The sequence below is a fragment of the Artemia sp. Qi Xiang Cuo genome, chromosome 13 (genome assembly GCF_049724085.1).
Source record: "Artemia sp. Qi Xiang Cuo chromosome 13, ASM4972408v1, whole genome shotgun sequence".
Lineage (NCBI taxonomy): Eukaryota > Metazoa > Arthropoda > Branchiopoda > Anostraca > Artemiidae > Artemia > Artemia sp. Qi Xiang Cuo.
This window is the reverse complement of record NC_142806.1, coordinates 34,752,720-34,778,447: the sequence shown is the minus strand read 5'-3', so window position 1 is coordinate 34,778,447 and position 25,728 is coordinate 34,752,720. Positions and strand designations below refer to the sequence as shown.

The following is a 25,728-nucleotide window of genomic DNA, read 5'->3' as shown; positions in this document are numbered from 1 at the left end:
ATAAAAGAAAAAAATAGACATAAACAATGTATAACCATTTACTTTCTTATTTGACTTTCAGAACATCTGGTGCAATTTCTTATCAAATCCAAAATACTTTTCCCATACTATCTGACACTTCAAGAAGTGATAGGCAGAATTACCTAAAGAAATAGTTGGTAAGTCACATTGGTCTACTTTCCCACACAGGAATTTAATACGACATGATCAATAAAGGTTGAAACCAATAAAGATATTCTGTTTCATTGCTCTTCTCTGTTCAATAGGCAGTTCAGTCATTGCTGTTTCATATAATATTGAGCATATGAATGAAAAGCAGTGATAACTGTCGATTGCAATGATGGACAGGTTATGATCGAAAGTAAAACTTACTTGTGCTTTTGGATATCTCGAATTCCACCCTTTTGGTAACCAAGTCGCTCAGCTGGGTTATCCCTGAAATTGAAAACGAAACTATAAAACAGGATAAAAAAGAGATTTTGAAAAACGAAAATAACGTATTCGGATCCATAAAGAAAGATTATAATTGCTTATATTGGAAGATTCACGATTTTTACAAAATTTATTTGTTTATTTGTCTATCCTTTTTTTTTGCTAGACCGGTCCTAACGATGCCCCCCTGACACCCCTGTTTAAAAAGTAATTCAGAACATACAGTAGAAAAATCAAATCGCAAAAAAAGCTATGTAAATTTCTTCACCTTTTTTTCTTTGTCTTTAATAAATTTATTTGTACAATTCTTGATTGATGTATAAGCTATGTTAGATTCATTTAAAATCACCTATTTTTTAAATTATTAAAACAATTAGGCTCATCCATAGATCTTGCTACCAATTGCATAGTTAAACTTAGCACATGAAATTAGTTGTTTGACTTAGGACACGAGTCTAATTCTTCAGATTTTGAGCCTCTTTTGATCAAACATGATTCAAAAGAACTTACACTAGTTATCCTTAGACAGTCTGAACATCAAGCAAAAACCAACATATTAATATTTATAATCAAGACTTCCAAAATAAATGAATTCGAGTGGCCAAGCGATCCAAATTCGAGTGGCCAAGCGAGTGCAAACTCCTTGTAAGGGACGGCGGTATGCCTTCAAAAATGCAAAATATATTAATAACATGGAAAATATAAGAAATTATACAACAATGTCAAGAATTGGGGAAGGAGTTAGAGGCCAGAGGGCCATAACCATCGAAATGCAGAATATTCACTTCTGCAATTTTAAATCAGCTTTGCAAGCCTTTGTTCTTCACAAAAAAAATTTTTCACCAGATTTGAGTTTCTTTGGGATACCTGGAACCGATCAAGTGAGGGGAAGCTGGTGAAACATCAGTTAGAGATTACAAAGAGAGAGACAGACTCCTAATCAAAGTGCAATCGATCGTCGGTAACAACAAAAATATCATCTCCTAATATTTCTTTTTGGAGGTTCTGTCCAAAACAACGTGACTAAACGAAGGAAAATATTGTAATTTTCCAAGTCCACAACCAGACTCTGGAATCTAGATTCTTAGCAATCTTAATTTTATGCAAATTTGGTGTGTGCCTTTGGTGATCATTTTCTTCCAGAATTATTTGATTTCATCATTTCATGATTTTGTACAGTGTATAGACCAAACAGTAGATAGAAAACCAAATTGATACAAAATAAGTACAAATATTTTACACAGATCGTACTTAAATGTGGGTTGAAGGTTGAAAACAGTGAATCATAATAATAAGATAAAAAGCGTTTGGCTACAGTCGAATGGTATTTGGGTACAAGAAATTTCCATAACAATTATCGAAAGAATTTTCAAATAAATAACTGAATAAATTTGATAATACTATTCTAAAAAAGCTCATTGCACTGGCGCTCAAAACCGTGGTTTTAATTAGACGAAGGGCTAAAAACAAAAGAAGTAAATTATAAGGGTAACCATGAATATGGATAATTTTTTAATTTTGAAATATCAAATACTATGAAGAAGCTGTGGTAATATGAAGTAGTTTTTATTTTTAAAACCAACTTGATTGTAAAATGTCATTGAGAAGTGCCATTAATTCTTTTTTAATACTGAGGTAGAAGTTAATATGTCTCAGAATGTAGATCTTAAAAAGTGCTCAGGATTTCAGGTATTAAAAAGAGCTCAAGTATTTAATATCTATGACAGATTATGATATACTCAAATTGAACCCTAGTACTTACCTACAAAGTTTCTTAATGAGCGCATTTGCATTTTTTGTTATGGTTCTTGGAAACGCCATGGCATCGATACCTTTTAATATGATATTATATGTCTTCATTGGATCTGAGCCAGTGAAAGGTGGAGTCCCTAAAAAATATCATGGTCAAACCATAGCTTAATCAACAATTAGTATAAAAATATGGAATTTGAGCTCGCTGTAAAAACAATCTTAGGCTGAGTATTATCTTTAAGCTTTTGGCCGAATTCAGAGTATCATTGTATAAATGGACCCTTCTTCGATTCAATATTTCTGGTATTTTTGTGAATTTCTATCACTGTTATCATCATCACTGTCTTTTAAAAGGATTTTATCCCTATTTGAACTTTTATTCATCGTGATAAATCTTAGTGATTAGATCTTCTTGGATGGAAGAGTATCATCATTTTTCGAATAATATAATAATCCTTAACATTAATTAAAACAATCATGTTGGCTGAGAAACGACTTCGTAAAGTTACTTCGTATTTTTTTTTCCATAATAACATTATAAATTTGCAATTTTTTCCGAAGAATTAAATAGGTTAGGACTTGTTTAGGGGGGGGGGAGGTACTTTCGTTTCAATTGTAAGGTGAGTCTTGCAGATATAGTCTAGGAAACTTATGAAAAAAAGGGGCCAACCTCAAACAAAGTGCTATACAAATGATTCTTTCACTACCCGACCAAAAAATATGTGCTGATTCTAAATCCAAAAAGTTTATTACTTTAACTCTGTCAAAAATTTGAGTTTTTTTAGGCTGAATTTGGAGTTAAGGCAAGAAATATTGATTGAGTAAATACAAACAAATGTGATTAGATCAGCCATTTCTACGCTCTTTTTTTGCTGATGAACATGAAGCTAATTGTTTAAAGTCAAAATAATTGTTTGGGGCTAAAAGCTTAGAGAGAGTGAGGTTGGGGTAGAGGTTCAGCCTGCAGGCGTATATTAAAGTTGGCCAATGGCAAAACATTTGCAGCCTTGCGCCTTGGTAACGACCGAGACGGGGTCCAGATAAAGTCCGGTATGCCTGGAACCTTATTTTTGTGAAAGTGATTAAGAATGAGGAGGAGGAGGGGAAGTTGGAACGCATATTTGATAACAACAAAAACATTCTGTCAAAGAGCTTCCCTTAGCTGAGACAAAATACTAGTTCCAGAAAAGAGATCAATATACTCATATACAATGCAACACAGAGATCAATTACATAAGGCAGATAAAAATCACAGTAACACAGAGATTCATTAGATAGTGGCTGAGCTATTCAAAAATTTGGTCTTCTTCTTCACTACCATCGTCTTCAAGGTTTCCAACACCAACTGTTTTGCAGTTAGAACAGCTTGTTCCTTTAAAATTACCACACGTCCAGGTACATTTTAAGCCATGCTTTTTGCAAGAACATCGCAGCGTCGAACACTCGCTCTTACAACTACAGTGAAACACTGAGAGAAGGGAAGGCAGTGCCGGTGATCTATCTGAATACACAGGTCGCAATTCTCCTTTCCGCACAATCCAGCCGAACTCCAAAAGATCCAGTCGACACTCAACATTTTGCCACGCTTGTACTTGGAAGTAGGCTCGAAGCGAATAATACTTGGAAACATCGCTTGTTGGTGGGAGCTTTTTGCCTCTACATACTTCCCAGAACTTCCAACGTTTTCGAGTAATTTCCTGTAGCGGACCTGGTCAAGACTTGTTTCATTTTCAGCAGCCTTAAATAAGATAAGCATGGCCTTCTGTCCACCGTTTCTAATGTTGCCTTTGTAGAAGCTGAATCTAGGAATAGTCCGGCGATATCCTGGAAATTTTTCTTCTTTTTCTCGTGGTTCAGTGGTGTAGATTTTCTTATGCCATAAATTAGAAAAGTCGAATCGCATCCGAGAAAGGCATGGATAGTTAGGGAGGTTAAGGAAGTTATTAGGAAGTTAAGGGAATAGGACTTGTGGATTGGGTGTGGGACGGAATATCAAGTGGCCGCCATAAAGAAGTGAATCAGAGGTAGATATATAGGCTACGCAAAGAAACTGCAAAAATATAATTTAAAGACATTGAAGGCATCATGCCCAAACGTCAAATTAAGATTTAGAATTTTACAAAAATCGCATTTATAAACTACCAAAATTTCACTTTACTAATTTTATGCCCTAAGAGGGTATTAATGGTAATTTAAGGACTCTCTCCCATTGCTCACTAAAAAAAGAGAGACTAGCCATGTTATTTGGGGGTCAAATAACGTCTGGATAAAAAGTTTCCTTTGAGAGCGTGATGCCTTTTGGCACAGCATAGTTATAATATAAACTAGACCATTTTAATTCAAATATGATAATCAACCTTGTGCTTCAAATTCGCTTAAAGGATAGAACTTTATCTTTCACAAAAATGTTCAAGAAGATTGAACAGAATTTATCTGAATTGGGTTCTTAAATGAAAATCTTAAGAAAATAGGACAGAAAATGTCAGGAAAAGAGGTTCTTGAAAAGAATAATCGACAGAAGATCTTGAATAAAGTTTTTATCTTTAGCGTATAAACGCGTCACTAGTCTTCCAAATCACTTTGTTATTGGGGAAGATTATCAAGCCAGGATACGAAAAAATTATTAGGTACCTTAGGTATAAGCACGTATTCAATGTTTAAAATGAAATTCTAAAGTTTAAAAATTTCCAATAAGATTTCAGTTCTATTTAAAAAAAAAAACAATTCCAAACAATAGCACTACAGAAAGAAGAGGCAGAAATGTTAAATGTTTTCTAAAGGAATTGGTTTCTGGAAAATAATGTTATAAAACAATCAATATATAAATGAGGTTTAGTGACGTAAAGCCATTCACGAACTAAGTGCTTCAAACCATTTCAGTATACACATTCTGAAAGAACGGCTTGAATGGATTCGACATGTCTAAAGCATTTAAAAGACAAACCCTAGATTAGATTTTTTGTCCAAACTAGCCAACAAGATCCTGCCATAGGCAACAGGTTAACAAAGGAAAAAATAAGACAAGGACAATTGTGTCCTGTATGCAATCTCTGCAACTTCTGTAACAAACCAAAATGAATCTGTGATATGTTCGTTAGGTTTCAAAAGAAAAAAAACCACAAAGTTCACCCTTCTTTAGAAAATAAAACAACAGAATTTAGCTTAGTTTTGTTAAGGTTTACGATGTACACAACATTTATGCGAAATTGCAAGAAGTAGAAACGACTACATTATTTTTTAACGTAATGTAATAACATTTACATTACTTTCGATTAGCCTCATTGTTGGAGGTTAAACTTAAGACATTTTTATAAGAGAAGCAATGTAAAGATTGTTGCTAGGCCTAGACAAGTTAGATGTCAGTGTATTTTTGGTATTTAGTGTTTTATTACTTTAAGGTTGTTTCTGCCGTCGTTTCTCTTCCAGGTAGAAGGTGACCGTGACCACGACCTGCCAGCCAATGAGGGGCTACTTTGGGGATCGTGGAACCGGAATAATGTCTATACCTAGGACTTAGAAGAGAAGTGGAGGCAAAAGACAAAGCTAGTGGACAGTTCAGCTTTGGAACCGACTGTGACTAGAGTGGTTAGAGAATCGCCGTTGGAGAGCTCGAGTAGCCTCGACTATCCTATCATAGACGGTGAGCTGGGAGAGTTTAACAATAACCTCCACACCGACTGCCATTGTAGAGTTCGAGTAACCTCCACTATCAAATCATAGACGGTAAGCTTGAAGAGTGTAGCAGCCACCCCCAAATCAACTGTACCAGCTCAGTGCTAGTTGAACATAGCTTGGATTCTCCACAACTTCAAAAGGACGTACGAACGAGGAAGAGCAAGACTGTTTGCGAGTCTGTATTAGCATTGTATATAGTTTTATTTTTTAATTTAAGTAGTTTTAGCTACATCATGAGTAGATACGAACTCTGCTTATCACGCTACCCAAGGTCTTGTCCTAGTGGAGGCTTGATCACCCCCCTCCCCCTAGGGACCAATAAGACGGTATATCCTGAGACAAATATCTCACACTTTACAGCAACAAGAAACGATATTTCAAAACCTTCTCAACTGACGTTAAACATAAAACCATTAATATTTTTTTTTTAATCTGACATCAAAGTCACATACTTTGTTCTCTTTTCTTTCTACTTCTATTCATAAAATGAACCAGCTTCCTATTCCTGTTCGAAAGCATAGCAAAAATACAAATTAAAACAGACGAATATAAGAATTAGGTTTCTCCAAAAACAAGAAAGAATCAAGGGCTATCTTATGAACAGTCTTCTACTTCCTCTGTCTTCCGCAACGAAGAATCGCAGATCAAATAAAGGATAGAAATTAAAATCTGGTAACCTTGCCTGAATACCTGCCTAAGTAAAGCTTACAATTCAAATGTTTAATATCCTTTCATAATCCTTTTTTTAAATGATCTGTATAATTTTTTAATTTTCAAGGGGAAAACGTACGCGATAAAGGGAAACGTACACGATAAAATAAAAAAACGAAAAAAGTAAAGGCAAAAACTAAGGTAAAACAAAGCAACAAACATAAAAAAATGCGTCAAGACTCAAGATAGATTGTGCTCTGTTTCTTCAAGTTCGGAAATCCCGAAAAAACGAGGAGTCCTCGGACCCGAAACCGCTGAAATTAATACTAGCAGTGAAGGTAAGAGACCTAAATGACAGCACTTGCTAAATCCACTGCTTTGCCCAAAGAGTGTAAATAAATAAAAAATTAAGCACCATTAGAAAGAGCCAAGTCTTAGAAAGACGGAAAGATAGACAGAGAAGTTCTTACCCGTGAGCAATTCAAACATTAATACACCTAATGACCAATAATCTGCACTGATGTCGTGGCCCTTATTTAGAATAACTTCGGGTGCCACATATTCAGGCGTCCCACAAAACGTCCATGTCTTTCGGCCAACCTATGAATAAAGAAACATCTTTGAACTATGCTTCTTTAATTGATTTTATATCGAAGACAACAGAGCGTTGTAACTTGAAGAATAGAATATGTCTATAAAATAAACCACGCTATACGTAACTTAAATGAATTTGTATGAAATGAGCCAAAATACTGGGAGAAAAAAAAGGGAGAGGGAGAAAGGGAATGAGAGTGGGATGGAGAGACGGAGAGATAGAGAGGAAATGAAAGTGGAAGAGAGAAAGATAGAAAGCAAGAGAGAAGAGAGGGGAAGGAGGCGAGATATATAGAGAGAAGGAAAGATAGAGTGAGTGAGAGAGCGAGAGGAGAGAGAAAGAGAGAGGGATAGAGAGAGTGAGTGAGACAGAGTGAGAATGGTTACCTGTAGTTTCTTCGCAAACCCAAAATCAACAAGCTTAACATAGCCATGGACATCGAGCAAAAGATTCTCAGGCTTAAGATCTCTGTATATGATTCCTCGAGAATGTAAATAATCGAATGCTTCAACGACACATGCAGTGTAGAACCTCGTTGTCGCATCATCAAAATTTCCCCTATCCCTATAAACAGATTAATAATTTAAAATTAGCACGCATTCTGATAAGTCATTAAAGAAACAAAATCCATTAGGAGAAAACCGATATAACACCTACTTATGACGCAAAACAAGAACAATAAAAATATTTTGTGTTTTGTGATGCAAAAAGCAATTAGGGAGCAACATTCGCTGCAAATCAGTATTTTCAACATTAAAAAAAAAAATTTCAATCGAATATCTCAGTACTAAAATTTACCCCAATTGAAAACTTGGCCGAGAACTAAAATTTATAAAAGAATAAAGCTTGATTTTAACCGCTGAACTGAGTCTTCATATAAATCGTCTTTTTAAAACTTACCTCCCTCCAAACAACAACAAAACAAGAAATTACTGTCTCTATTGCTAGCACAGAGGATGTCATTACAGCAAATCACATCGAATTTTAAGAGAATACCAAGCCCTTGTCCCTTAGTATGGATATAACTGAATTTTTTTAGTGGTTCATGATAAAGTTCAAAGCAGTTAAAAAGCAGGCTAAGTTCTGGCTCAGGATATGATCAGAATGGGATCTCCCGAAATTGGGCCAAGTCTGTGATATTAAAATTAGTACTTCCTAATATTAAAAGTTTTCCTTGTGCTGAACGTCGTTGGTAATACGCCGCACTTCTTTTATTTTGATAATATAAGATAGGATAAAATATTTATTTCCAAAAAGTTACTATTACAAGTCTTGAAGGACTAAATTCGAATTTTGGGAAAAAAAACATCACAAAGTTTAACTAAGACATATAAAACTGGCTAGGGTTCATTCATTGACTTTTGTCTAAAACCGTCATTTGTCAGATTGAAGAAAAAAAAACATTGTTTCTACGAAACAAACAAAAGTTAAAAATGGGCAAAAAAGTCAAGAAGTATGAAGGCTTGTTAATAATATTTAAATTACACTTAAGAAAATATTTTTGAGCTTAATTGGAAAAAAATGAAAACATATAGGCCGATTCATTATTACGCTAAAAATGTAAATACTTATAGTGTATACTTTTCTTAACACTGATTACACTTGGAATTAAGGTATAAGAGAATATTAGTAAGATAAGAACATAAATATTAATCTCAGTTCAACACACACACAAAAATTAGTTTTAGGCCTTTCGAAATCGTTGAGCCAGGACCGTCAATACCGCTAAAGTAAATATAAACTGGGCGAGCTGTTGATTGCATTCAGTGATCTTGAGACTGAACTGGGTGATTGAGTTAAAATTGCTCAGCAGTAGAGTTCCACCCTATGTCGTCTGTAATTTCCTTTATCTTCAAAACTTTTAAAAGAAGTTCGATTTTCCCTTGTAGATTTTCTTTTGTAGTTCAAAGATCTTCTGCTGACCAGGCAAAATAAACTATGGAAAGATATGCGTAGACAAAGAAATCTTTCCTGTTCTTCAAGTGCCTAAAACTACGAGAGAGGCTCTTGCTCATTGTTAACCTCCGTCTTTTGCAACAATGCTGCACAGCCCTCAACAAGCTTTGCTTCTTGGGCCTGTATTAATGGGTTAGATTCAAGTCTATGTTTTGCTATTCTTGAATGAATTGAATTTAGATTGAGTCACATATTCTTACTTTATATAAAACGAAACACCGTTCAGATTGGGCCAGCCAACGGCTAATCTGAAAACAATGACGAGATGCTAAAAGCACCTAGTTTTCGGATTAAGGATATCAGATCGTTCAATTGATTTGTAGATGGTCACAAGATAGCATGTGTTTTTTTTTCTAAAGGCAAGCAACTATATCACATATTGGAAATTGCCTGCTGCAATAAGTTGGATTTCTATGCGTTATTTGGTAGCTATATCCTGTTTTGTTTCACAGCTCGGGAATAGATTTGGGATTTTCAGGAAAAGCTTTCCTTTTTTGAAGAAAGGACAAACTGTTTTTTTTTCTCCGGTCCTCAGAGAACAGTATACACTACGGGTTTTTTGTTCCTTTTTTATACTTGTCATCGAGTAGGCTCTTTAGCTGAATAGAGGGGTTGATCATCAACTTTTTTAGGCAGGAGAGGGGGACAAAGTGGCATAGATTTTTTTGTGAGGATGGCCATTTTTATATAATCTTAAAAAAATAGCATACACTACATTTTTTTTTAAAGTTAAAGGCGTGATGTTTATATTAGAAGGTTTCATTTAAAGACGACATATTTTACACGTAATTTGGTAATTGCATCCTGTTTTATCTCACAGCTCGGGAATCGAGTTAAAGCTTTAGGAAAAAGTTTATTCTTTTGGAAAGAAAAGTAAGAAGACCCAGAATTTTGGGAGAAAGGGACGAACTGTTTTTTATCCGGTCCACACAGAACAGCCTACGATTCAATTTTTTTTTTCTTTTTTATACCTGTCACCCGACCAACTCTTTGGCTAATTTGTGCAATAAAGCTTTAAACATAAAAAGAAACGACTGACAAGTTTCTCCAATGTTCTTAAATTTCAACCCTTTTTGTACCTTAATTAAACAAGTTGATTGCAAGCAAAAAAAAATAAAAATACATACGGTGGTTTTTCAGGGAGACTGAAGTGACATCCAATATTATATTTAGGCAAATTACGGCAAATTCTTTAGCTAAGGCAATATATAAGGCCCATGGACAGAGGGATGTCAAGGCCAAAATTTGTGCACTCCTCCCCCCTCCATTAAAACATTAAAAATATAAATTGCAGCAGAGAACATTTTGATTTTTTTTGCAAACCTTAAACTATCAGGGAATTTTTTATAGCATGGTTGCCCATTCCCCCTGGAAAAAACTCCTGGATGTATACATTTATCGAGGCATTAAACAAGGGTGCCATAATTCCTTGAAGCAAGAGAATAGCATTAGCTGCCTCAACTGGAATCTCTGCCATCAAAATATGCAGCAGAGAAAACTAGAAACTTCCGGAACTAAATCTCAAGCCAGTCTCCAAGCAGTAAATATCATGATTTTTTATATTAAATCTTACTTTCACTACAATACCATGCATGTACACAAGAGAGTGACGATCCCTTTTGATTCTGGTGGAAAGAACATCCCCAATCCGGAAAAATTATGAATATTTTCTTAAATGCACTATATTTCGTATTCTCACTCCCCCCTCCATTGTGGGAAATAATTGCAGATCTTTTTTGAATAAAACAAAGGCAAAATTTAGGACGTCTCGCCCTCTAATTTTTAAAAATTTGTACTATAGTTATCACAATATAGTTCTCGAAAATGGGAAAAAGATGGCTCTTGCTTCCATTCCCCCCTCCCTTCCAAAAAAAACTGGAACGACATCTAGGTCTCAGCAGTCTAACCTGAATGTTTCATGCAAATAAAAGTAAAACCATGTCTGTTAACTTGTAAAAGCAAGTGCAGTTGATACTTTCGTCTTATAGCCCTGAATCATAAAAGAAAGCGATTAGTCATGCAGAGAAAGTTCCATTTCAATGGGTTTAAATCTAAATTCCTGTTGACAGGAAACATAAATCATATTCTCAATTTTGATTTTATAAAACAAAAGTAAAGAAGAGGACAACCTTTCTTTTTCTGATTGTAAAGGATTTGAAATTTGACGTTTGCTCCAAGAAACAGCAAATCAAGTGTTTAATCAGGAAAAATAGTCTAAGGAATATGAACCTATTTTCTCTCGAGAAAAGAGAAAATAGAATTTTTCTATTTTCTATTTTCTCTCGAGAAAGAGGGCTGGGGGGGGGGGGAAGTCACACTCAAAAACATAATTTCCGGACCCTTTCAACTAGGTTCAACAAAATGGTTATATCAAATGTTGATCGGAAGTGCTTGGGGAAATGATGGTCGTGGGTGAGGGGCATTCGCCCTCTGATCGCCTTTGACTATTAATAAGGACCCTAACCATCTCAATTCCCAATTGAATGAGCCCTTTTTGAAGTTTCTACGACAGCACATTCTATAAAAACCTTATATGAGTAGAGGAGGGGGTGTTACTCCGGACCCCACCACGTGGTTTATGGTTTTGTCAGTGAGAATGAAAAAACAGGAATTTTCTCACTTGAAAAACCATGAATTTTGTCACATTTGTGTCTGTTTTTATGGTTTTTGTCAGTGAGAATTTGAAAAACAGGAACTTTCTCACATTTTTGTATGTTTTTATGGTTTTTGTCAGTGAGAATTTTAAAAAACAGGAACTTTCTCACTGATAAAACCATAAACCACGTGGTGTAGTCACGAGTCAGAACACCTGTGCTGTCGACCTCAATTCACCTATCGTGAATCAATAATTCCCCTTAGAAACAACAAATTAATTTCCCCTTTCTTGACAGATCAATCAATCAATGACATCATCTGTCAGACTTTAAAAATTTTCGCCTAGAAACATTTCTCCAGGAATAGATCCAAATCATTAATGTCTTTGCCTCGGGAACAGTTCTACTGGTCGAACTCCAAAGGATATTAATAACCAAAGGCCATGGAAACAATTAGGCAAGAAACATCTTAGCGATGAATTGTTTTAGCGCGCGAAAAGGTTTCATATTAATTTGAAATGCGTTAGCGCAGAGATGCCAATAACAAAGGAACACGCTGAATTTACGTTTAGGGATTATTTGGGCGAAACCGTTTTAGACAGGTTATGGAACTATTTCGGCGAAACAGATAGAGACATTTTAAAAGAAGATTTTTGAAGCGATTTTAGAAGAGAATTTGAGTGTGGTCGTTATAATACAAAAGTTTCATTTGAACAGTGTTGTGAGGTCCTCTAACCCAACCCCAAAGGGTTCCAATCCTCCTACCCCAACCCCGAAGGAAGCCCCCGGTCCTCAAAGCCCCCCAAACTCCCAAAGGCCCTCCACCGGTCCCCCAAAGGCCCACCCAGACCCCCAAAGGCCATCCCCAGGCCCCAAATGTCCCCCAGGCTCCCAACTGTCCCCCCGGACACTCAAAGGCCCCCCAAGCTCCCAAAGGGCCACCGGCGCCCCAAAGGCCCACCCAGACCCCCAAATGCCATCCCCGGGCCCCCCCAAAGGCACATCGAGCTCCCAAAGAACCAACGGGGTCCCAAAGGCCCTCCACCGGTCCCCAACTGTCCCCCAGGCCCCCAAACGCCCTCCCGGCGCCCCACATGCCCACCCCGAACCCCCCAAGCCCACCCCCGCCCCCCAACCCCAACCCCCCGGCCCCAAAGGGCCCCCCGAGCTCCCAAAGGACCACCGACCTTCAAGGGGCCCACAGACCCTCAAAGGCTCTCCCCGAGCACCCGTCTTTCGTTGATGTGTGTTGTCTGAAACCTATGATTTGGGATGTGTAGTTTGCTACTTCAGGCTTTTCTGAGCTAAGGTTTCCTAGTATTTCCTAGGTGAATGTTGTCTGAAACCAATAGTTTGGGATGAGTAGTTTGCTATTTCAGGCTTTTATGAGCTAGGTTTCTTAGCCTTTCGTTGATGTGTGTTGAGTGAAAATTATGATTTGGGATATGTAGTTTGTTTTTTTTGACTTTTCTGAGTTGGATTTCTTAGTCTTTCATAGGTGAGTGGTGTCTGAAACCTATGATTTGGGATGTGTAGTTTGCTATTTTTGACTTTTCTGAGCTGGATTTCTTAGCCTTTCATAGGTATGCGTTGTCAGAAAATTATGATTTGGGATGTATAGTTTGCTATTTCAGGCTTTTCTGAGCTAAGGTTTTCTAGTATTTCGTAGCTGAATGTTGTCTGAAACCAATAGTTTGGGATGAATAGTTTGCTATTTTTGACTTTTCTGAGCTAGGTTTCTTAGTCTTTCGTTGGTGTGTGTTGACTGAAACCGATGATTTGGGATATGTAGTTTGCTATTTTTGACTTTTCTGAGCTGGATTTCTTAGTCTTTCATAGGCATGTGTTCTATGAAACCTATGATTTGGGATGGGTGGATTGCTACTTTTGACTTTTCTGAGCTGGATTTCTTAGCCTTTCATAGGTGTTTGTTGTCTGAAACCTATAGTTTGGGATGACTAGTTTGCTATTTTTGACTTTTCTGAGCTAGGTTTCTTAGCCGTTCATAGGTGAGTGTTGTCTGAAACATAAGATTTGGGATGTGTAATTTGCTATTTCCGACTTTTCATAACCGGATTTCTTAGTCTTTCGTAGGTGTGTGGTGTCTGAAACCAATGATTTGGGTTGTGTGTGTTGCTATTTTTTTGACTTTTCTGAGCTGGATTTCTTAGCCCTTCGTAGGTGTGTGTTAACTGAAACCTATGATTTGGGATGGTTAATTTGCTATTTTTGACTTTTCTGAGCTAGATTTCTTAGCCTATCATATGTGTGTCCTTTCAGAAAATTATGATTTGGGAGGTGTAGTTTGCTTTTTGGACTTTTCAGAGCTAAGATTCTTAGTCACTCATAGGTGTTTGTTGTCTGAAACTTCGAGTTTGGGATGAGTAGTTGGCTATTTCAGACTTTTCTGAGCTAAGGTTTCTTAGTATTTCGTAGGTGAATGCTGTCTGAAACTTATGATTTGGGATATGTAAATTACTATTTCGGGCTTTTGTGTGTTGGATTTCTTAGTCTTTCATAGGTGTGTTGTGTCTGAAACCTATGATTTGGGATGTGTAGTTTGCTATTTTCGACCTTTCTGAGCTAGGTTTCTTAGCCTTTCATAGGTATGTGTTGTCAGAACATTATGATTTGGGATGTGTAGTTTGCTATTTCAGGCTTTTCTGAGCTAATGTTTTATAGTATTTCGTAGGTGACTGGTGTCTGAAACCAATAGTTTGGGATGTGTAATTTGCTATTTCCGACTTTTCATAACCGGATTTCTTAGTCTTTCGTAGGTGTGTGGTGTCTGAAACCTATGATTTGGGATGTGTGGGTTGCTATTTCAGGCTTTTCTGAGTTGGATTTCTTAGTCTTTCATAGGTGTGTAGTGTCTGAAGCCTATGATTTGGGGTGGATGGATTGCTACTTTTGACTTTTCTGAGCTGGATTTCTTAGCCTTTCATAGGTGTTTGTTGTCTGAAACATATAGTTTGGGATGACTAGTTTGCTATTTTTGACTTTTCTGAGCTAGGTTTCTTAGCCGTTCATAGGTGAGTGTTGTCTGAAACCTATGATTTGGGATATGTAATTTGCTATTTCTGACTTTTCATAACCGGATTTCTTAGTCTTTCGTAGGTGTGTGATGTCTGAAACCTATGATTTGGGGGTGTGTGGGCTGATATTTTTTGACTTTTCTGAGCAGGATTTCATAGCCATTCGTAGGTGTGTGTTGACTGAAACCTATGATTTGGGATGGTTAATTTGCTATTTTTGACCTTTCTAAGCTAGATTTCTTAGCCTTTCATAGGTGTGTCCTTTCAGAAAATTATGATTTGTGAAGCACACAAAAACTTACACATGCACACGAAAACTTATATGCACACAAAAACTTAAATGCACACAAAAACTTACACACACACACACACACACAAAACTTAAACATACACACACACGAAAACTCACACACACATACCAAAAAATACACACACACAAAAACATACACACACACACACACACACACAAAAACAAACACCAGAACACAAAAAACACACACACACACGCACAAAAAAAATCACACACACACAAACAAAAAACAAAAACATAAACAAACTAATAATTACACAAACACTCAAAAACTTAAAAAAACACAAAAAATTACACATGCACACTAAAACTTACACACACACACACACGAAAACTAACACAAACACACCAAAACTTACACACACACACACACACACAAACTTACACACACACACACACACACAAAAAAAATAACACATCCACACGAAAAATTAAATGCACACAAAAAATTACATGAACACAAAAACTTAAACACACACACACACACACAAAACTTAAACACACACACACACACTAAAACTCACACACACACACGCCAAAACTTAAACACACACAAAAACTTACACAGAAACACACACAGATATACAAACAAACTTACACATTAACACAAAAAAAACTCAAACACACACGACAAAAATTAAACACATAAAAAAAATTACACACACACAAACACACATTCACAAAAACTTACACATGAACACATAAACTCACACACACACACACGCACAAAAACTTACACACCCACACACACAAAACTTACACACACACACACGATAACTAACACACACACGCAAAAACTTACACACACACACACAAACTCACACACACACACACACACACACACACAAAAACTTACACATGCACACGAAAACTTACATGCACACAAAAACGTATACACACACACACGAAAACTTACACACACACGTCACAAACTTACACACACAAAAGCTTAGACACACAAAAACTTACACACACACACACACAAAAACTTACACCCACACGCAAAAGCTTACACACACACACACAAAAACTTACACACACAAACACACACACGCACACAAAAACTTACACATGAACACAAAAAAACTCACACACACATGCACAAAAACTACACACACACACACACACACACAAACTTACACACACACACACAAAACTTACACACACACGCAAAACTTACACACACAAAAACTTACACACACACACACACACACACACACAAAAACTTACACAAGCACACGAAAAAAAACATGCACACAAAAAATTAAATGATAACAAAAAATTAAACACAAACACACAAACAAAAAATACACACACACACACACGAAAAATCTCACACACACACACAAAAACTTACACACACACAAAAACTTACACACACACACACACACACACACACACACACAAAAACTAAAAAAATAAATCAAAAAAACTCACACACTCTAAAACAAAAAAAATTACACACACACACACATAAAAAAAACTTACACACACACACACACACGAAAACTTACACACACACGCAAAAACTTACACACACAAAAACTTACACATGCACATTAAAACTTACACACACACACATGAAAACTTACACACACACACACACACAAAAACACACACAAAAACACATACACACACACACACACAAACAATTACACACACACACACACACAAAAACTTACACATGAACACTAAAACTTACATTCACAAAAAAACTTACATGCACACAAAAACTTACACACACACAAAACTTACACACACACACACAAACAAACTCACACACACACGCCCAAACTTACACACACACACAACAACACACACACATACACAAAAAAACTTAAACATGAACACAAAAAAACTATAACACCAAATCACAAAATCTTACACACACACACACACACACAAAACTACCACACACACACACAAAAACTTACACACACACACCAAAACTTACACACACAAAAACTAACACCCACACACAAACACACGCACACACAAACTAACACACACACACACACAAAAAACTTAAACACACAAAAACTAACACACACACACACACACACACACACAAACTTACAAAAACACACAAAAAACTTATATCCACACGCAATAGCTTAGACACACAAAAACTTAAACACACACACAAAAACTAACGCACACACACAAAAAATAAAATTAACACAAAAACTAAAAAGCAAACACAAACTTAAATACACACAAAAAAAATGACACACACTCACAAAAACTTACACACACACACAAAAAAAATTACACACACACACACTAAAAATTACACACACACGCAATAAATTTCACACACACACAAAAACTTACACACACACACACACACACACACACACACAAAAACTTACACATGCACACGAAAACTTACATCCGCACAAAAACTTAAACACACACACACGAACACTTACACACACACGGCAAAACTTACACACACAAGAGCTGAGACACACAAAAACTTACAACACACACACACACGAAAAACTTACACCCACACACAAAAACTAACACACACACACATACACACACACACACAAAAACTGACACACACACGCAAACACTAACGCACACACACACACAAAAACTTACACATACACACGAAAACATACGCACACACAAAAACTTACACACATACAAAAACTTACACACACGCACAAAAACTTACACACACACACACACACGAAAACTTATGCACACACACGAAAACTACCATATCACAGTTACATTGTCTCAATTTTTCAAATTTCATTTTGAATTTCTATCGTGAAATGCAAGAGTTGGAATATTTCAGTAGTGACTTGCTGTGCTTTACCTTCTCACAGTTACATTCTCTTGATTTTTCGAAGTTCATTTTGAATTTCTGTCATGAAATGCAAGAGTTGGAAAATTGGGGTCTTACCAGCTCAATATTGGGGACCCAGTCCACCAGCCTGAACGGTGGAAATTCACTAGCTCAGAATTGTGGTCATAGTCCACCAGCCTGAATGGTGGAAATCCACTAGCTCAATATTGGGGTCTCAGTCCACCAGCCTGAATGGTGGAAATTCACTAGCTCAGAATTAGGGTCATAGTCCACCCGCCTGAATGGTGGAAATTTACACGAAAACTACCATATCACAGTTACATTGACTTAATTTTTCAAATTTCATTTTGAATTTCTATCGTGAAATGCAAGAGTTGGAATATTTCAGTAGTGACTTGCTGTGCTTTACCTTCTCACAGTTACATTCTCTTGATTTTTCGAAGTACATTTTGAATTTCTGTCATGAAATGCAAGAGTTAGAAAATTGGGGTCTTAGTCCACCAGCTCAATATTGGGGACACAGTCCACCAGCCTGAGCGGTGGAAATTCACTAGCTCAGAATTGTGGTCATAGTCCACCAGCCTGAATGGTGGAAATCCACTAGCTCAATATTGGGGTCTCAGTCCACCAGCCTGAATGGTGGAAATTCACTAGCTCAGAATTAGGGTCATAGTCCACCAGCCTGAATGGTTGAAATTTACTAGCTCAGAATTGGGGTCTTAGTCCACCAGCCTGAATGGTTGAAATTCACATTAGACGAGGTTACGTGCGCACACACACACAGAGAGAGACGACTAACACACAGGGACAACACACACACAAAGAGACGACACCTAACCATTCCCGGAGAGTATGGTTAGGTTAGGTTAGGCTAGATTAAGTTAGGTTAGGTTAAGTTAGGTTAGGTTAGCCCACGTACGCTTCACTTAGGTTAGCTTAGGTTAGGTGAGAGACAGGCAAAAAGTTAGGTGTATCATTAGGTTAGGTTAGATTAAGGTTAGGTTAGGTTAAGTTAGGTTAGGCTAGGTTAGCCTACGTACGCGCGCGTACGTAGGCTAACCTAACCTAACTTAACTTAACTTAACCTAACCTAACCTACGTTGAACAAAATGGCTATCTCAAAATATTCATTGAATGTGTTCCAGAAAATGGTGGGCGTGAGAGGAGGTTAGTTCCCTCCAATCACTTTCGACAATTAAAAAGGGCACTAGCCCTTTTAATTTCCAATCGAATGAACCCTTTTTGAAGTTTCTAAGAAAATGTTTTCTATAAGAGCTTTATATACCCCCAGGGCCTGACTTACAGCTTTTGCCCTAAGGGTTGTGGGGGGGGGGGGGCAGTTGTCATCCTCAAAGACTAATTTCCCGAACTTTAAACTACATTGAAAAAATGGTTCCCTCAAAATTTTGATGGGATGTGTTTTGGGAAATGGAGGGCCTGAGAGGGATTAGTTGCCCTCCAATCCCTTTCTACTGTTAGAAATGGCAGCAGCCCTTTCAATTTCCAATCGAATGAACCCTTGTTGAAGTTTCTACGACAACGCTTTCTATAAAAACCTTATATGCCCCAAAAACACAACTTAAAACCCTGGCCCTGAGGAGTATGTGGGGGGGGGGTTATCATCCTAAACGACATAATTTTCAAACTGTCAAATGCATTGAAGAAAATGGACATCTCAAATTTTAAGGGGAGGTGTTGTGGGCACTGGAGGGCGTGCAAGGGGGGTTAGCGGCCCTCCAATCACTTTCGACTATTAAAAACGGCACTAGCCCTTTCAATTTCCAGTTGAATGAGCCTTTTTTGAAGTTTATACGACAACACTTTCTATAAAAAACCTTATATGCCCCAAGGGCATAACTTACAACCCTTGCCCTGAGGGGTGTCGGGGATTTGCCATCCTTACAGAAATAATTTCCGGAACTTTCAACTACGTTGAACAAAATGGCTATCTCAAAAATAAGATCGGGTGTGTTTGGGAAAATGGTGGGCGTAAGAGGGGGGTTAGCTGCCCTTCAATCACTTTCGACTATTAAAAAGGGCATCCCTTTCAATTTCCAATCAAATGAGCCCCTTTTGAAATTTCTACTACAACACTTTCTATAAAAACCTTATATGCCTCCAGGGCATAACTTGCGACCCTTGCCCTGAGGGTTCTGAGCGGGTTATCAGCTTCATATATGTAATTTCCAAAACTATTAACAGCTTTGAACAAAATGGATATCTCAAAATTTTGATCGCTTTTTATTGGGGAGACTGTAGGCATCAAAGGGGGGTTAGTTGCTCTCCAATCACTTTCAAATATTAAAAGGGCATTAGTCATTTCAATTTCCAATTGAATGAGCCCTTTTGAAAGTTTTTACAACAATGCTTTCTATAAAAACCTTATATCCCCCCAGGGCATGACCTAAAACCCTTGCCCTGAGGGCTGTGGGGGGTTTGCCATCCTCAATGACCTAAATTCCAGAACTTTCAACTACGTTGAACAAAATGGCAATCTCAAGATTTCGATTGGATGTGTTTTGGGAAATGGTGGGCGTGAGAGGGGAGTAGCTGCCCTCCAATCACTTCCGACTATTAAAAAGGGCCCTAGCCCTTTGAATTTCCAATTGAATGAGCCCTTTTTGAAGTTTCTACGACAACGCTTTCAATAAAACCTTACATGCCCCCAGGGCATAAATTACAACCCTTGGTCTGAGGACTGGGGGGGGGGGAGTGTCCTCCTCAAAGACATAATTTCCAAATCTTTCAACTACGTTGAACAAAATGGCTATATCAAAATTTTGATGGATGTGTTTGGTGAAATGATGGGCGTAGAAGGGTGTTAGTTTCCTTCCAATCGCTTTAGAATATTAAAAAGAGCACAAGCCCTTCCAATTTCCAATCAAATGAACCCTTTTTCAAGTTTCTACGAAAACTCCTCTGATACGAAGTGCCCTGGTCTAAAACCAACAAAAATAAAAAAAATAAAAATAATAATAATACATTGTGCCAACATCGTTCTTTACTTAAGCAGCGCTATTGCGCTGCCTATGATAATGGCTATAATTATTACAGTTACTCTAATCACCTCTCTTATAAAGAGGCTGCATTAAAGTTTTCCTAAGATTACTAGGTACTCCTTCCTAAGATCGCTAGGCTCACTAGGACAAAAATCACCTCAATAATTTTCAGTATATCATTCTGTTTACAGTTTTGTGGCCACCATATTTCAGCCCAGAACCCTTTTTTTTAATTCTTTAATACCGTTTCTTATTCCTCGTTACTAAATGAATCTTCCTTCACTTCTAAATTATTGGACATCTTTTCGTTATTTTCTATATTTTTTTTTTACAACTTTACCACAGTTTAACACATTCTCAAAATGGTCCGCCCATCTCTTTTGAATCTTTTTTTTACCAGTGACCTAGGCAACGTTACCGTCTTTAACTGGGACAAGTCCCGACGGACTGCTACCTATCGATTTCTAAACCCCCCAAAGTAACATCTAACTATTTGTCATCTGATTGCATCTTTCAAAAAAAGATGGGGTTTGCAATGTAAATGAACATTCGCTAATTCTGAAAATCAATTTAACAGGTAAAAAAGAATACACATTTTAAATGTTGCCAAACGTTTTTTTTTTCTTTTCACTTGATCTGTCACTGTAAGTGCTATTTACTTCCCTACATCAAGAACGTCCCCTGAACGACTTTGGAAGTATGAACAACACGTGGGCAGTAACTTTGGAAAATCTGAGTAAGGGGTTCTTTCAGGGTCATTTTTCAAACCATATCGTAAGATAGAATCCAAAATATTCACCAACATTCTATTAAGCAAATAAAGCTCAACTAGCATTTTTTCATAATCTGAGGTACATTTGTCCGTAATACTGGGTATGATTTTCTTACAAATCATCTGCTTTGTTAGATTGATGTCCGAATTTATAAAATAGGTTCTTTTAGATTTATCCTCATGGCCAACGAGTAGAGTGCCGAAACCACTTTGTCTGTTGTCCCAAAAAGTAGACATTAAAAAAAGGAGATGGGACGCGATGAGTGCTACGTATTCGGCAATGATTTGCTTTGGCCTTAAATCATTATCTTATTAATTGGTTTAAGACGGTAGCAATGTTTTAAATAGTATTTAACGTATATTGCTACAAGGTTATCTCTAAGATTTGACTGCAACCTAGGACACATAATTTCCTTCCTATGTGGCCCGCCACACCCCCCAAGGACTTAGACAGCCTTCCTTAAGAGCCATATAAGATTTTATTAGATTATTCGTTTAAATAAAAATCAATAGCTTTAGTGCTTACCTGAGTATTGTCCAAAGTTCGCCTCCAAGGCAGGATTCCATAAGCATATATAAATATTTCCTATCTTTGAATGTTTTGTACAATTTCACAATAAAATCACAGTTGGCTTCTTCCATGATCTCTTTCTCAGACATAATATGTTGCTGTTGTCGCGTCTCGACAATCTGAAAAAGGACCAAGGTTTTATCGTAAAGGTTTTTTTTCATTCTCATTTATGTTTATTGACAGATATCTGGCAAGAATCATACACAATCTGGAAGGCATAAAAAAAAAAGATATTTAGAACAAAACAAATATATCTTGGTCTATATATATATATATATATATATATATATATATATATATATATATATATATATATATATATATATATATATATATATATATATATATATATATATATATACTTAATAAACATTACATGTTTGGAGTCAGCATAATTTGAGTCAGTCAGTTCTTTTGACTAGTCTGGTATTTTCGAACGTTTTTTCCGAATTTTTGCTGATTATGGCCAAGTTTCAGCCTTCATTTACGGTTTTACTAACAGAAACAGCGCAAAAGTCAGTTTTGAACAGACAACAAAACTAAGTCAAAGCTTGAATAGAGGGTTCAATTTAATTAAATATAAGAAAGAGGGCGATATCAGCAACAGGTCTACTGGCCTTATTTGTCAGAACTAGCCATAGTTACACAACTTGTAATAACGTTTACTGTTTATTCAGACTTCTAACAAACGGAGACAAGGAACAAATTGTTTGTAATACAGTTGACAGGAACACAATTAAATACACTGCCAAAACCTACATCCTTAAGCAGATTAAAGCAATCAAGAACGAAATAGAGGGTCTTTCCCAGAAGTCCAATCCAGGACAAACAATGCTCCTTGGAACACAGAGTAAATTACTTGCGTTTTTTATTTTACCAAAGAAAAGGTCTTTAGAGAATTCTAGCGATTTCGCCTGAAGGAATAAGAAAAAGAGAAGAAAACCGGGTTATAATGAATTAATGAGAGGAAATACAAATTAATTTCACACGAGAAGGTCAGTCTACGAGCTCAACTAGAGATAAAATTAAGCAAATGCTACATTTTGGTAGTTTTAGACTTATTGACATCGCTGTATTAAAAAACGAGAAGCTAAATCAAATGGCCCTGGCTGGTAATACAAACGAAATACAGCTAAACTCGCTATCTGGTAAATTCGTATGATGTTTCTAGAGAAAAAGTGAAAATAAATACAACAATAAAATGCTTCTTGAAACAACAGAAACAAAAACAGAGAAATAAATTGAAGAGGAAAAAAATTATATAAAACTGGTAAAACAATAAACTAATTAGCGGAAGGAATCTTTCGCTCCTTGAATATTGGGTAAAAACGCCTAACTTATCCTAAGGATTCGATTGGACTTAAGGTTGGCAGAGTTGTTCCCATTCCTTTATCTATATTTTACTCGGGGAATAAGTAAAATAAGATTTCTAAGACGGGGAGGAGAGGTAAACACGGAAGAGTATATTTATATTGTTATTACTATAAGAAAATGCAGAGTAAGTGATAAACGCGTGGTACAAAAACAAATTAAAGAAGGGAAATCCAACACCAAAAGTTAGAAACGTATCTAACATTAAATTGTTTCCCTGAAATTTTCATGAATCAAATTTCAATTTGACCGAAACCATCTTGAACCTAGATATTTTCGGCAGTTGTAGTAGATGCCATTCCAAGAATCATAGACTCTCGAATAAAAACCGAGTTTACCTCGCCTTTCCTCTAGACTGGAATAATTTATATGGGTGTTTGCTAGTTGAGGACAGGAGGAAGAAATATCAAAGAACTGGGCACATCCAAATTGTCACTTCTGCGCACAATGCGGCAGGTACTGCCGAGATTACTACAGTCACGACGGAAATATACACTAGTTAATTTAAGTTGTTTCATTCTTTAACTGTACAGGGTTGCCACCATTAGTGATTTATCAGTATTTCTAGTGATTTATCACTGTTTCTAGGGATTTTCTATATTGCCTAAACAAACAAAAATCACTAGATCTTCGCATAAATCACTAGATTATTGAAGAAAATTACTAAATCAACAAAAAAAATCACTAAAATCTAGTGATTTTTTTTCACCGGGTGGCAACCCTGTAGCCCTATTCCAAGCGCGAAAGATAGGGGATATAACTTCGAACAACACTGAACTTGTGAAAATAAACCGGAGATCCTTATCTAGGTTACCTGGTTTTATTATGCCGCCGTTTATATGGTACTCGGACAGCTAATCTTTACTTTTGAAATAATTGACCACTATAAACTTATTTTGGTTAATATATGTGAAGTTGTTTTCCTCCTAAAGTTCATATTAGTTTATACCGCTTGAAGTAACGATGCGTCCGCTATAAGAAAAATTGAGCGATACAGCTTTACATCATCTGTCTCTTCGAGTTAAAATTTCCCAGCCTAACGAAAAGTACATACACGTACTTATAACTTCGCATGGATTCAAAGCTTCACAGTCAGAAGGAAGAGATGGCAAAATCGAGAATTTACAAACACTTCGAGTTATGGCATCCTTAGAATAGGAAATTCTAGCTTCTAAAAATTCGGGCTCGAATCTCAACAATTTTTGCTTGACCCTTTCCGTATTTAAAGTATGATGCATTGAAATTTTGAATACCGTACAGACGAACAGACGAAAGTTTCACGTACAGAGTTTGATACTGGTCACGGTTTTTTCTTTATGGTTACTTGGTTTTCTCTGTCATTTTGCTTATGCATCGCAGTTTTTTGTTGTTTTTCTTCTTTCTCTTGACTTTTTTGAAGTTGAGGACGAAGCATCAAAAAATTGATCCAAAAAATGCAGTTTTAAAAGCTTGAATTTTTCTTGTTTGAAAAGGCATATTAAGGCAACATTTGTCAAAGTGAGATCATACCTTATCCCAAGCTAAACGTGTCAAACTGGATCGATTACTCCAGCATATTTCCCATTACACCATTTAGTTATAAAAACAGCAACAAGTAGCCTAAAACAACACGGGATTAATAGCCGCATCAATATGCTTCGATTTTTTTTCCCCTAAAATGTCCTTAGCCGCGTTTTATCATTTGGAGAAATACTTGACAAATGAAATGTTCTTTACCAAGTCTTGAAAGCCAAAAAACGGTTAATGATCAAAACTGGCCGTTATTCCCAGCCTACCAACCCCAAAGTAATTTTGTAGATAAATGTTGAACTACTGCAGCCATCTATGTGATTTTAAGACAAATTAGTAAATAGAAATAAGTAAAGGAAGAAAAAAGAAGGTATATACTATGCAAATACATGCTAAGATTTATCAAAGTGGGGAGGAAAAATCAAACAAAACTTCACTGATAGGGTACTAGTTTTCAAATCAAATCTAAGACAAGCTGTATCATTAGTACGCGAAAATAATATTTAAGAAATTAGAGGAAAAGGCCAAGTCAAGCTAATACAAAACTGAATTTCTCGACATGAGACACGCTTTTAGGGTGTCCAAAATTGACTTTCGGATACATTTTATAAATGGACTACATTTTCTCTCGCTGGTAATGAACCATGTTTGCTTTGATAAAGACTAAACATAACTAGTATTC

General features: G+C 36.5%; 1 protein-coding gene across 1 annotated transcript in view; it reads right to left on the bottom strand.

Moving 5' to 3' along the window:
* The window catches only part of LOC148945225 (cGMP-dependent protein kinase, isozyme 2 forms cD5/T2-like), a 134,611-nt gene that overhangs the window by 3,258 nt on the left and 105,625 nt on the right, over positions 1-25,728 (bottom strand). The window contains exons 6-10 of the mRNA XM_089098980.1: positions 22,122-22,285; positions 7,492-7,669; positions 6,981-7,110; positions 2,195-2,321; positions 373-435 (exon numbers count right to left, since the gene is read on the bottom strand). Coding sequence (XP_088955106.1) covers positions 373-435; positions 2,195-2,321; positions 6,981-7,110; positions 7,492-7,669; positions 22,122-22,285 — 662 coding nt within the window. The remainder of the gene's footprint in view (positions 1-372; positions 436-2,194; positions 2,322-6,980; positions 7,111-7,491; positions 7,670-22,121; positions 22,286-25,728) is intronic.